Source organism: Carcharodon carcharias, chromosome 11, assembly GCF_017639515.1.
Source record: "Carcharodon carcharias isolate sCarCar2 chromosome 11, sCarCar2.pri, whole genome shotgun sequence".
NCBI lineage: Eukaryota > Metazoa > Chordata > Chondrichthyes > Lamniformes > Lamnidae > Carcharodon > Carcharodon carcharias.
Window position 1 is genome coordinate 77,311,462 of NC_054477.1, and position 13,093 is coordinate 77,324,554.

Genomic DNA, 13,093 nt, shown 5'->3' on the forward strand with positions numbered 1-13,093 from the left:
CTGATCTGCTCTTATAGCCACAGTATTTATATGGCTAGTCTGTTCAGTTTCTGGTCAATGGTAACCCCCAGGATGTTGATAGTGGGGGTTCAGCGATGGTAATGCCATTGAATGTCAGGGGGTGATGGTTAGATTCTCTCTTGTTGGAGATGGTCATTGCCTGACACGAGTGTTAATTGTCAAGCCTGGATGTTGCCCAGGTCTTGTTGGATTTGGACGTGGACTTGGAGCTCTATCACCATTCCTTCACTGGCACTGGGTCAAAATCCTGGAGTTCCCTTCCTAACAGCACTCTGAGCGTACTTGCACCACATTGACTGCAGTAGTGCAAGAATGTGGCTCACCACCACCTTCTCGAGGACAATTAGGGATGGGCAATCAAAATACTGGCCAAGCCAGTGATGTCCACATCCCTTGAAAGAATTAAAAGAAAAATCTGCCCATCCAATAGATCATGAGGGAGACAAGTAGTGGTCAAGTAGAGCTTGTGTGTTCAAAGCTCATGTGAAAACCCCCACTGCTGAGTTTAAATTGCTGGTGATTATGGACCTATTTCAGCAACCCAATGCACATTGCTCTTTCTTGCACATGCAATTTTGACTTTATTTATCAGATAAAGAACTTAATTTATTCAATGCTTTGGATGCCCTGAAGTGCTTCACTTCTGAATAAATACTTTTGAAGTGTTGTAATGTATGAAAATGCAGCAGTCAGTTTTCACACATGAAGCTCCTACTGACGGCATTCTATTTTAGTGAAACAATGAGTACTGAAAGAATGCTGCATTTTCAGTGGTGCCACCTTTTGGATGAGATGTTAGACTGATAACCCCTGCTGAGCCCTTAGGGGGATGTAAAAGATCCTGTGGTGCTTTTCAAAAGAAGAGTTTCTCCCGAAGGCCTTGCTAGCCTTTATTTTTTGACTAGCACCACCAAAAATAGTTGACCTGGTCTTTTATTTCATTGTAGTTTGAAGTCCCTTGCTGACTGGAAATTGGCTGCTGCATTTCCCTACGTGATAACAGTGAACCCAATTCAAAAGTAAAATATTGTGTGTGCTGGAAATCTGAAAAAAAAAACCCAGAAAATGCTTGAAATACTTAACAGGTTAGGGGGTTGATGTAGTGAGAAAACCAGTTACAAAGTTTCAAGTTAATGACCTTTCATCAGAATTCAAGTACTTCATTGTCTGGTAACGCTTTGGGATGTCTGGACATCATGTAAAGCACTATACAAATAAAAGTTTGTTTTTGTCTGGCTGTTTCTCTTAGCATGCTTTTGCTTCCCTCTTCATACATCAGATTTAATAAAATTTGTCAAAATTGAGAATCTTGGGATGGCAGGATAAAAGATGGCTTGTGAGTGAGAATAGAACAAGGAAAGAAGAACTAATTTGAATCTTGCCAAGAGCTGCCAGAGAGGCTTCAGTGCTGCAGTTTGGTCTGCAGGCTACATAATATTTCAGTTTCTTTTCTACACGTGGTTAATTGAGGAGTCTGCCTGTCCCTTTTCTAACAGGATACTTGTCCCCAATACTTTTATTTTTCTGCAGCTTGTTCCATGTATCCACAACTATATTGGAAAGATTTCTTTTTGATGGACTGTAGTCTCCCTTCAGACTTTTTAAACTTTAAGGTCTATGCTCACATTTCAAGTAAAATAGCTTGCTTGCTGTTGCCTCAGTGATGCCTCTTAGCATTTTACAGGTTATTTTCCTCTCTCTTAATTTTGAGTCACACATCCTCATTATCCTTTGAATCCTTTTCAAAACATCACTCTCCTCTTTAAACTTAATGTATAAATTTGTTTACCTCTAGGTATAAGGAAGGGGGAAAAGAGAATTCATACTTACTGATGAAACATGGTCAAAATGGAGTTCAAGATTTTTTTCCTTTCTGAAAGTGATACTTTAGCTTATACTGCACTCAACTCAAATGGTGTTTAGTCCTAAGCATTCAAGAACCAACTGTACAGGGGTTTTTGTTTATTGAGTAGTTTCCATCTGATATCCAGATATCACCTTGAATGAGAATGCATAACTTGAAGTAGTTGGAATGAAATTTAATTTACTTTCTGTTAGTAGTTACTTGAACTTTGCATGGTTCCCGATGTCCCAATATTTTGCAGATGTGACATCTTGAGATGTGGCTGGCAGAAACATAGGGCCGTATTTTACAGGCCCCTGCTGAGTGTTTCTGGAAGGGGAGCAGTCTGTGCCCCCCCCCCAGCCAGCCCATCATTTAGTTGAGTTGGACCCTGTCTTACCTGATAGGTATGTATATATGTAGCTGACGGCTTACTGAATAGCAATCCAGCAGGAATAGTGGCCAATTTGCACTTTGCTCCACAAAACAGAAATGCTGAGTTCAGTTGTAGTGCCTCATAATCTTACCCTTCTGACCTAGATTGGTTAAGGCAATATAGCGCCTGCATTAAATATGTGACATCCTACACAGTACCGTTGCACACCGCTGTTATCATTGTTTGCAGATTTGAAGACCTCATTGCCAATATTCAATGTGTGTGGATATCCTATATAATTAATGGCATGTGCGATTTTTAAAAAAAAACATTTGTGCGGTTATAGTGAAGAGTAAAATTAGAATTAATGCAAACTTTTTTTTTAAGGTTCTGGAGACATGGACAAGATATTAGAAGCCGTGATGTTGTCCCAACATCCAACTTCGGTAAAGCATAGCCTTGTGAGACATATTTTAGAGGCAGCGAAGAAACCTCTCGACAGTCAGCAGTGTTTGGCTATGTTTGAGTTGTCTACAAAGCTTATTCTGTTGGGTGATACAAATTTCAAAAAAGATGTGGGCAAAGAGGTTCTAGAGGCCTTTGCCCAGAATCACACTGCAGAGTTTGAGAGTTTTTTTAATGCAAAGTTTATCTTGAAACTGGTGCAAGATGGTTATGGAACACTGAGCATAAGGAGTGTTGGTATTTTAGAGTATATCCATCTAGGATTGAAGTACATTCAAGACAATCCTTCTGCCGATGAAGTATTTCATGTCCTTCAAATTGAGCTTCTCCGAATAGTGTGCGAGAAACCGGGATCAAAACTTTGTGCCAGCATTAGTAAACTTCTTGTTGAATTTCCTCGGTGTATTCCCAGTGGAAAGTTTCAAGTGGTATTCTGCCAGCAACTTGTTAGAAGCATAGGGCAGTTCCAATTTGGATCAGAAGAGGAAGATGAAATAGTGGAATTCCTGGACCAAGTAAATAAAGTAAGCGGTTTGTTACAGAGGATTTGGCGGACTCGAACTGCAGCCATTATTCCATCCTTGCGGGAGCTGTTCACTATTATTTCATCAGGTAAGGAAAAGTGTGTTTTTTAATCTTGAATGGTTACTGAATGTTTATTTTATGCCTCCCTTCCAGCATCCTGGTGAGCAAACCTACTTTCAGGGTGTTGGCCAGTGCTTCTGCAAATCCAGCATAGGGAGACACATAAGAGCTTGGAAATTGTTCTTTGGGTTTACAACAGTTTTTGTGTTTTGTGTAAGAACTTTGGTGTTAATGTGCTAAGATATGCAAACAATTTTAGAGTGGTTTTAAAGTAGGAGTGCCTGGATCACGTATAATAAATCATCGTTATTGATTACTGGGACCCGGGATTGGATCAATTTTGTTTTATTCATTTATGGGATGTGGACCATTGCTGGCTGGGCTAGCATTTATTGCCCACCCCTAATTACCCTTGAAAAGGTGGTAGTGAGCTCCTCTATAGGAGAGAAGCTCTTCAAGACTATTGCAAGATATTTCATTGTGCCACTGAACCTTTGAGTCACTCTTTGTTCTAGCAAGTAGGATCACTACCCAACTTTTGGTGTTTTTGCACTGAAACAGCTCCATTGAAATGGGCAATCACTATATAGGGCCTCTTGTTGCCACTTTGCTCTTTTACAGTACATTTGTTCCTGTATATTTTTACCATGTCTATTAGTGCATTGCCTATGCCTCTGCCATGCATATCTCTGCACTGCTAAGGAGAACAGACATGAAAGACACGATATTGGGAGAGAGAACTGGTCATAAATTTGGGCTCCACTTTTATATTTAGAAAAAATGTGAAATTAATTGAAACATTTTTCAGGAGTTCTAATTGGTGAGTTCACAATACAAACTGCGTGTAGTGTCTATTAAATGGACCATTTTGCTTGAGTGTTGATGAGAAAAATAAAATTGAATGGTTGCAAGTAAGTATGTTGTTGGACTCGATTATAGGACGTTTAATTTTGTGATAGAAAAGCCAAGTATGCTTTCCTTAATATGAAAAAGATCTTTAACTGTTGCCTTTGACGTGGTTGACCACATCTACTTTCTCCAATGCTTTTCCTTTGTCCAGCTGTGTGGGACTATCCTTGTGGTTCCTGTTGTAGCCAAAGAATCTCCTGCAATCACTTCTGTCTTGTACCATCACCTTAAGTCCTCCAAGGATTTATTCTCAGCTGTCCACTATTTTGAAGATGTAGTAATTAGCTATGACCCTTGCCACAGCTGTTACCTAACCACCAATTCCATCCCCCTACCTTGCACTGACTTGTGCTGAACAAAATTGCTTTATCCTGATCTGAGCTTCTGACCTCATGCTCTGAGTACCTCCTCCCCCCTCTCTAATATCGCCCATCTTTGTCTCGGCTTATTTGCTACAGGGCCCTTCGTAAACACCTTTGTTGCTTCCAGAATTGAGCAGTTATAATTTTTTTTCATGGGATGGAGCATTGCTGGCAAGGTTAGCATTTATTGCCCATCCCTAACTTCTGTTGAGAAGTTGCTGCTGAGCTGCCTTCTTGAGCCACTATAGTCAATATGGTATAGATACTCAAGTGCTGTTCAGAGGGGTTCTAGGATTTTGACACAGTGATGGTGCTGTCCTGCTGACCTGCATTTAACAACCTCCACAACATAAGCTCATCCCAAATTCTGCAGTCTATATCCTAACTTGCGCCATGTTCCATTCACTCATCATCCCTGTGTTTACTGACCTACATTGGCTTCTGGTCCACCAATATCTCAATTTAATGATCATCCTCCTGTTCAAATCCCTCTGTGGCTATGATTCCCCCTATCTCTCTACCATCCTACAGCCCTGCAAGATTTTGTCTTCCTGCATCTTTTGTTTAATCCCCACTTGCTGTGCTTTCAGCCATCTGGGCCTTAAATTCTGAAATTTCCTTACAAAACCCCTCTCTTATTCTCTTTTAAGACTCAAACTCTCTTTAAAACCTATCTCTTGATCAAGTTGGTAGTCATTTGTCCTCATGTTTTCTTTGACTCATGTTAATTTTGTCTGATTTATGCTCCTGTTAAGTGCTTTAGGATGTACATTAAAGGTGCTATATAAACGCGAGTTGTTGATAACTTCATAAATGATAAAAAGTTATAAATCTAGATTAGATTACACAACTCCATTTATCATGGACAATAACGCACCTAATCAAATCTGGCTGTACTTGATGCAGTGGGTGGATAATTTTTCAGTTTTCAACATTACCATCACTCCTTTTCATTGCAAGAACGTTTTGTCTGTGACACTTCAGTAAATAGTTGTTTTTTTGCTTGGACGAAGAACTTTTGCTTGGACGCTGAAAGCCTTACCTTTTGTTTGAATAGTGTATATTCCACAGCATCCAGTTGAAATGTTCACAATGGCCACTTCAAGTCAGTTAGTATGGGGCGGTAAGAATTTTGCTAACTCCACACAACCTCATTTACTCCGTTATGGTCTTTGCCTGGATTGTTCAGTTTGACTCAGAATGACATATTGGGCATGAATACTGCATTTTGAATTTATCCACAGGGCCTTGTGGCACTAGAGGGGTGATGATGACATGTTGATGCCAAATATCAATCATGTAGCATGTAAAGTGTGACATTCTTGCCGGCTGGTGCCCTGTTGGGGGCCGGAAATCCAAGCTCCATGGCTGTCCATGCCTTGATTATTATTCACAACTTTAGCAAAAACATGAATAATGTAAGTTTAAAAAGTATGAGATGATGTAAGTTGGAAGATGTGTGTTAGGACACAAGACCTGATGCACAGACATACCCTGAAAAATGCTAAGAAAGTTTTGATTTGCGATAGACTGAGTTTGCTGCCTGAAACCCTCTTTGATGCCTCTGACCCTGAGCAGAGACTTGGCCAGATACATGGGACTTAACTGAATAGTTACCCTGGGAATGTTACACAGTTTAATCCGCATCTGTGGAGAGTGAAGCAGAGTTGACGTTTCAAGTCCGTATGTCCCTCCTTTGGGGCTAAGGAATAGAAATGTGATGAAATGAATACTGTTTAAAGGGGGTGGAGCAGGTGAACCTAGAAAGAAGGCCAACGGTAGGTGGGAGCAAAGGAGAGGTTGACAAAGATGTCATGAACAAAAGGACAAAGGCAATGTTAATGGTAGTGGTAAGGGCTAAAAAAGGGTGCTGGAAGTTGCAGAGTAAGAAAGCAGAATATGATAATAGCAGAATAAGGATAAGCACTCTGAAAAGAACAACATAAATAAATAATAGATGGCCCTTGTGGGTGTGTGGTGGGGAGAGGGTAGTGGTGGGGAAAAAGGATTGAAAATTGGGGATAAAAAGAAGATAAAACACAATAAAAGAAAAATAAAAATGAATTTTGGAAAAAGGGGTGAAGATAGAGGAGAGAGTTCACCGTTTGAACTTGTTGAACTCGATGTTAAGTCCGGAACGCTGTAAAGTGCCTAATCAGAAGATGCGGTGCTGTTCCTCCAGTTTGTGTTGGGCTTCATTGGAACATTGCAGCATGCCAAGGATGGCCATGTGGGCATGAGAGTAGGATGGTGTGTTCAGTGTCAAGCAACAGGAAGGCCTTGGTCATGCTTGTGGACAGGCCGAAGCATTCTGCAAAGCGGTCACCCAGTCTGCGTTTGATCTCTTCAGGCGAAGCAGCACTTCACTTGCACCTCCTTCAATTTGGTCTACTGCAGTCGCTGCTCCCAATGCGGCCTCCTCTACATAGGAGAGAACAAACGCAGACTGGGTGACTGCTTTGCAGGACACCTTTGGTCTGACCATATCATCCGCAAATTTTGAAATCATGCCCTGCACACCACAATCTAGGTCATTAATATATATCAAGAAGAGCAAGGGTCCCAACACTGACCCCTGGAGAATTCCACTACAAACCTTCCTCCTAACTGAAAATCAACCATTTTTTCACAACTCTGTTTCCTGTCACTCAGCCAATTTCTTACCCAAGTGCCTACTTTCCCTTTTTATTCCATGAGCTGGAATTTTGCACTCAAGTCTATTCTGTGGCACTGTACTAAATGCCTTTTGAAAATCTATATGCACGACATCAATAGCATTGCCCTTATCAACTTTCTCTGCCTCAAAAAACTCCAGCAAATTAGTTAAACATGATTTTCCCTTAATTAATCCATGCTAGCTTTCCATAATTATCCTGCACCTATCTAAGTGACTATTGATTTTGTCCCGAAATATAGTTTCCAGAAGTTTCCCTACCACTGAAGTCAAACTGACTGATCTGTAGTTGCCATCATTATCCTTGCACCCCTTTTTTGACAAGGATGTAACACTTGCAATTCTCCAATCCTCTGGCACCACCCCTCTGTCTAAGTAATACTGGAAGATTATCACCAATGCCTCTGAAATTTCCACTTTCATCTCCCTTGGATACATCTCATCTGGTTCTGGTAACTTATCAATTTTAAGTAAAGATAGCCTTTCTGATAACACCTCCTTCCTAATTGTAAATTCCTTGAGTGTACCAGTTACTCCCTCTCTCACCTCGGCCTAGCTAGCATCCTCTTCCTTTGTAAAGACAGATGCAAAGTACTCATTTAATGCCTCCACTACTTCTCTTGCCTTCACATGCAAGTCTCCTCTTTTGTCCCGATGGAAGGTTATTGGGGTTAGGTGGGAATGTGGAGTTGAGGTTATAATCAGACCAGTTATGGTCTTATTGAATGGCGGAGCAGGCTTGAGGGGCTGAATGGTACAGAAACATAGAAAATAGGAGCAGAAGTAGAACATTCAGCCTTTCGAACCTGCTCCACCATTCAAAACGATTGTGCCTGATTCCCCCCTCTCAACGCCCGCTCTCTATGCATGCCTCTTGATGCCTTTAGAGTCTAGAAATCTATCTATTTCCTTCTTAAATATATTTGATCATTTGGCCTCCACAGCGTTCTGTGGTAGCAAATTCCAAAGTTTCACCACTCGGAGTGAAGAAATTTCTCCTCATCTCAGTCCTAAATGATCTATCGCATATCCTGAGACTGTGCCCCTTATCCTAGACCTGCAGCCAGAGGAAACACCATCCCTGCATCCATCTGTCCATCCTTGTCAGAATTTTATATTTCAATGAGATCTCCTCATTCTTCTAAATTCCAGTGAATACAGGCCTAGTTGGCCCAATCTCTCCTCATGTGACAATCCTGCCAGCAGGAATCAGTCTGGTAAACCTTTGCTACACTCCCTCTAAGGCAAGTATATCCTTCCTTTGGTAAGGAGACTGAAACTGCACACACTACTCCAGGTGTGGTCTCACCAAGACCCTGTACAGTTGCAGGAAGTCTTTCTTGCTCCTGTACTCAAGTCTTCTCACAATGAAGGCCAGCATACCATTTGCTGCCTTAACAGCTTGCTGCACTTGCATGTTTGCTTTCAGTGATTGGTGTCACCAACATTTCCCAATCTATCACCATTTAAATAGTACTCTGCCATTCTGTTTTTCCTACTGAAGCGGAAACTTCACACTTATCTACATTATACTGCATCTGCCATGTATTTGCCCACTCGCTCAACCTATCCAAATTGCCTCGAAACCTCTTAACATCCTCCTCATCGCTCACATTCCTGCCATGTTTCGTGTTGTCAGCAAACTTGAAAATATTACATTTGGTTCCCTCATCCAAATCATTGATATATATTGTGAATAGCTGGGGCCCAAGCACTGATCCCTGTGGTACCCACTAGTCACTGCCTGCCACTCTGAAAAAGACCCATTTATTCCTACCAGTCTGTTTTCTGTCTGCTAACCAATTCTCAATCCATGTCAATATATTACCCTCAATCCCATATGCTTTAATTTTACACATTAACCACTTATCAAAAGCTTTCTGAAAATGCAAATGCACCACATTCACTGGTTCTCCCTTATCTATTCTGCTAGTTAAGTCCTCAAAAAAACTTCCTTCCATTAATCCATGTTGACTTTGTCTAATCCCATTGATATTTCCTAAGTGTCCTGTTATCACATCCTTTTATAATAGACTCTAGCATTTTCCCTACTGCTGATGTTAGACTAACTGGTCTGTAATTCCCTGTTCTTTCCCTCCCTTTTTTAAGTAGTGGGGTTACATTCTCCAATCTGCTGGGGCTGTTCCAGAATCTACAGAACTTTGGAAGACAACCACCAATGTATCCACTATTTCCATAGCTGCCTCCCTTAGTACCCTGGAATGTAGATTATCAGGCCCTGGGGACTTATCGGCTTTCAGTCCTATTACTTTCTCCAGCACTTTTTTTAGTAATACCTCCTTCCATTCCTCCTCCTCACTAGACCCTTGATTCTCTAATATTTCTGGGAAGTTATTTGTGTCTTCCTCTGTGAAGACAGAGCTAAAGTAGTTGTTTAATTGCTCTGCTACTTCCTTGTTCTCTATTTTAAATTTTCTAGTTTCAGACTGGAGACATTTGCCTTCACTAACCTTTTTCTTTTTACATACTTAGAAGATTTTACAGTCTGCTTTTATGTTCCTTGCAAGTTTAGTCTCATACTCTATTGTTCCCCTCTTAATCAATGTCTTGGTCTGCCTTTGCTGAATTCTAATCTGCTCCTAATCCTCTGGCTTGCATCGTTTTCTAGCAATTTAGATGACTCCTCATTGGATCTATTACTACCCTTAATTTCTTTTGTTAGCCATATTTGGGCTGCATTTCCTGTTGTGTTTTTTGCACCAGAAAGGAATGTGTAACTGTTGCAATGAATACATTCATTCCTTAAATATTAGTCATTGCCTATCCACCGTCATGCCTTTTAATGAAGTTCCCCAATCTATCTTAACCAATTGATGCCTCATACATTCGTATTATCCTTTGTTAAGATTTAGGACCCCAGTTTCAGATCAGACTACCTCACTTTCCATCCTAATAAAGAATTCTGTCATGTTATGGTCACTGTTCTCTAAAGGACCCCGCACAAGATTATTAATTAAACCCTTCTAATTGCACCAAATCTACAATAATCTGTTCCCTAGTTGGTTCCTGTACATACTGGTCTAAAAAAAAAACAGCTCATACACACTCCAGGAATTCATCTGCCACAGTATTATTGCTAATTTGGTTTGCTCAGTCTGTATGTAGATTAAAGTCTCCCATGATTACTGTAGTACTCTTGTTACATGCATCTCTAATTTCCTGCTTAATTTCATCTCCTACCTTATCACTACTGTTTGGAGGACTATAGACAACTTCCATTAATGTTTTCTGCCCCTTGTTGCTTCTTAACTCCACCCAGACTGATTCAACAACTAGATTTTCAGAGCCAATATTCTCTCTCACTATCGCACTGATTTCATCCTTGACTAACAATGCCATGCCAGCTCCTTTTTCCTTTTTGCCTGTCTGTCCTAAATATTGAGTACTCTTGGATATTCAGATCCCATCCTTGGTCACGCTGCAGCCATATCTCCATAATGACAATCATATCATACCTGTTTACGTCGATTTGCGATGTTAATTTGTCTACCTTTATTGCAAATGCTCCATGCATTCAGATACAGTGCCTTTAGACTTGTCTTTTTAACATTTTTGCACCTTTTTTTTGTACTATGGCCCCATTTACCCTTGTTTCCTCCTTCTGCTTTTGCTTTCTACTTTTCTGCCTTTCATTTCTACCTTTGTTTCCCTCTCATGTCTCCCCGCTCAGGTTCCCACCCCCTGCCATTCTAGTTTAAACCCTCCCCCACAGTACCAGCGAATGTCCCTGCGAGCATATTGGTCCCAGTCCTGCTGGGGTGCAACCCGTCCAGCTTGTAATGATCCTATCTTCCCTAGAATTGGTCCCAATGCCTCAGGAATCTAAATCTGTTCCTTGTACACCATCTCTTCAGCCGTGCATTCATCTGATCTATTCCCCTATTCCTGATCTCGCTAGCATGTGGCACTGGGGGTAATCCTGAGATTACTGCCTTTTGAGGTCCTCTTAATTTATTTCCTAGCTCCCTATATTCTGTTTTCAGGACCTCATCCCTCTTTTTACCTATGTCATTTGTACCGATATGGACCACAACCACTGGCTGTTCACCCTCCCCCTTCAGGATGTCCTGCAGCCACTCACCTTGACCCTGGCACCAGGGAGACAATATTTCATCCTGGTATCAAGCCTGTGGCTGCAGAAACGTCCATCTGTTTCCCTTACAATAGAATCCCCGATCACTATTGCTCTCGCGCCCTCTCTCTCGCGCGCCCCCCCCCCCCCCACCTCATGCACTTGAGCCACTTGTGGTGCCATGGACTTGGCTCTTGCTGCATTCCCCTGAGAAACCACCTCCCCCAGCAGTATCCAAGAGGGGGAGATGGACCCAGGGGACTCCTGCATTACCTGCCTAGTGCTTTTACTCTGTCTGGCAGGTATCCATTCTCTTTCTGCCTGTGCACTCTTTACCTGCAGTGTGACCACCTCACTGTACGTGCTATCCATGAATATCTCATCCTTCCGGATGCTCCACAGTGACTCCAGGCGCAGCTTTAGCTCCAAAACACAGATTTTGAATAGCTGCAGCTGGAGATACCTTCCTGCACACGCGGCTGCCCTGGACCCTGGAAGTGTCACTGACTTTCCACATCGCAAAGGGGATCATTCCACTTAGCCGAGCTGCCCTGCCATGTCTTACCCTTAAATTACTCCCTTTACTTTTACTTCCTCTGGTTTAGAGTATATTAAGGATAGAAGAAAGACTTACTAGGTCCTACTTACCAAGGTCACTGCTCTTCTTTCTGAGGAAAGAAGCCCTCAAACTCCAACTGAAGCACTATAATGCAGCCCAAAGCAGCACTCAATGCAGACAAAAACAACACTGTAGATGGCTTGCTTTTATGCTGTCTGAATCTAGCTTCTGAAAAACTAGTTAACTGTCTTAAGCAATTTACTAGCTGCAGCTGCAAGCAGAGCCTTTATAACCTCTGTTTTAAAGCTGAACTAAAATTCACCACCTTAATCCAAAGAGAAACTTTTAGTTGCTAAACTAAAATATTAGGCTTTAGATAGAAATTAACCCTGAAAAGTAACTCTCTCACCAAACTCCAACTAAAGTGCTCTAATGCAACCCAAAGCAGCACTCCTCCTAATTTGTATGTTTGTATGACCACCAGCACTAAATTATGCATCTCAATACCTGTTACTATGGCAGCTTCCATGACTCCTTAAACTGCTTTTAAAAGCAGTTGAATGTGCTAACAGTGTTATAATCCAGTTGGAGACCGTTAACCTTTAAAGAAAAATCTGAACACTGACAGAGCTACACCACAAAGTTTCATGTTTTTATACAGAAACAAACTTTATTGTATATATAAATAATTAAGCAAAGCAATCGTTATTAACTTAGCATAAGTAGTTATAAACTATAGTGTTATCAACTCAGTTCTACTTTTTACTCTCACCCAGATACATTATACATTACACATTATTTATTACAACAATCATCTTTGGAGACCAGCCCACAAGGTATGCCACAGCCCTCTGGAATTCACTTTAATTCTCCTTGGTATTCCATCTATTCTCCGAGGTAATATTTCAAGGGGATTCTTCCATTAGCCTTTTGGCTAAACAACCCTCTCAACTTTTATTTAATACCTCATGACTGTGGATGCCTCTGCTGCTTGTTCTGATCGCTGGCAGATACTTAACTGCCTTCTCACCACTTCCAAGCTAACTCTGCTGACTGCTTTCTGCCACAGAGTTCTGTGAGAACCACTGTAGATTTCTTCCTCTAGCTGCAAACTAGGTAAATCTTCCAGTTTCTTTCTCTGCCACAAAATCCAAATTTAGCTTGAGCCCCACCTGCATTCTGCCCTGTGAATGGTAAAATTAGTGC

General features: G+C 41.3%; 1 protein-coding gene across 1 annotated transcript in view; it reads left to right on the forward strand.

Moving 5' to 3' along the window:
* Positions 1-13,093, forward strand: part of LOC121283898 (ubiquitin carboxyl-terminal hydrolase 35-like) — a 107,320-nt gene that overhangs the window by 11,828 nt on the left and 82,399 nt on the right. Inside the window, exon 3 of the mRNA XM_041198701.1 lies at positions 2,628-3,317. Within this exon, the coding sequence (XP_041054635.1) occupies positions 2,639-3,317 (679 nt within the window). The 5' untranslated portion in view covers positions 2,628-2,638. The remainder of the gene's footprint in view (positions 1-2,627; positions 3,318-13,093) is intronic.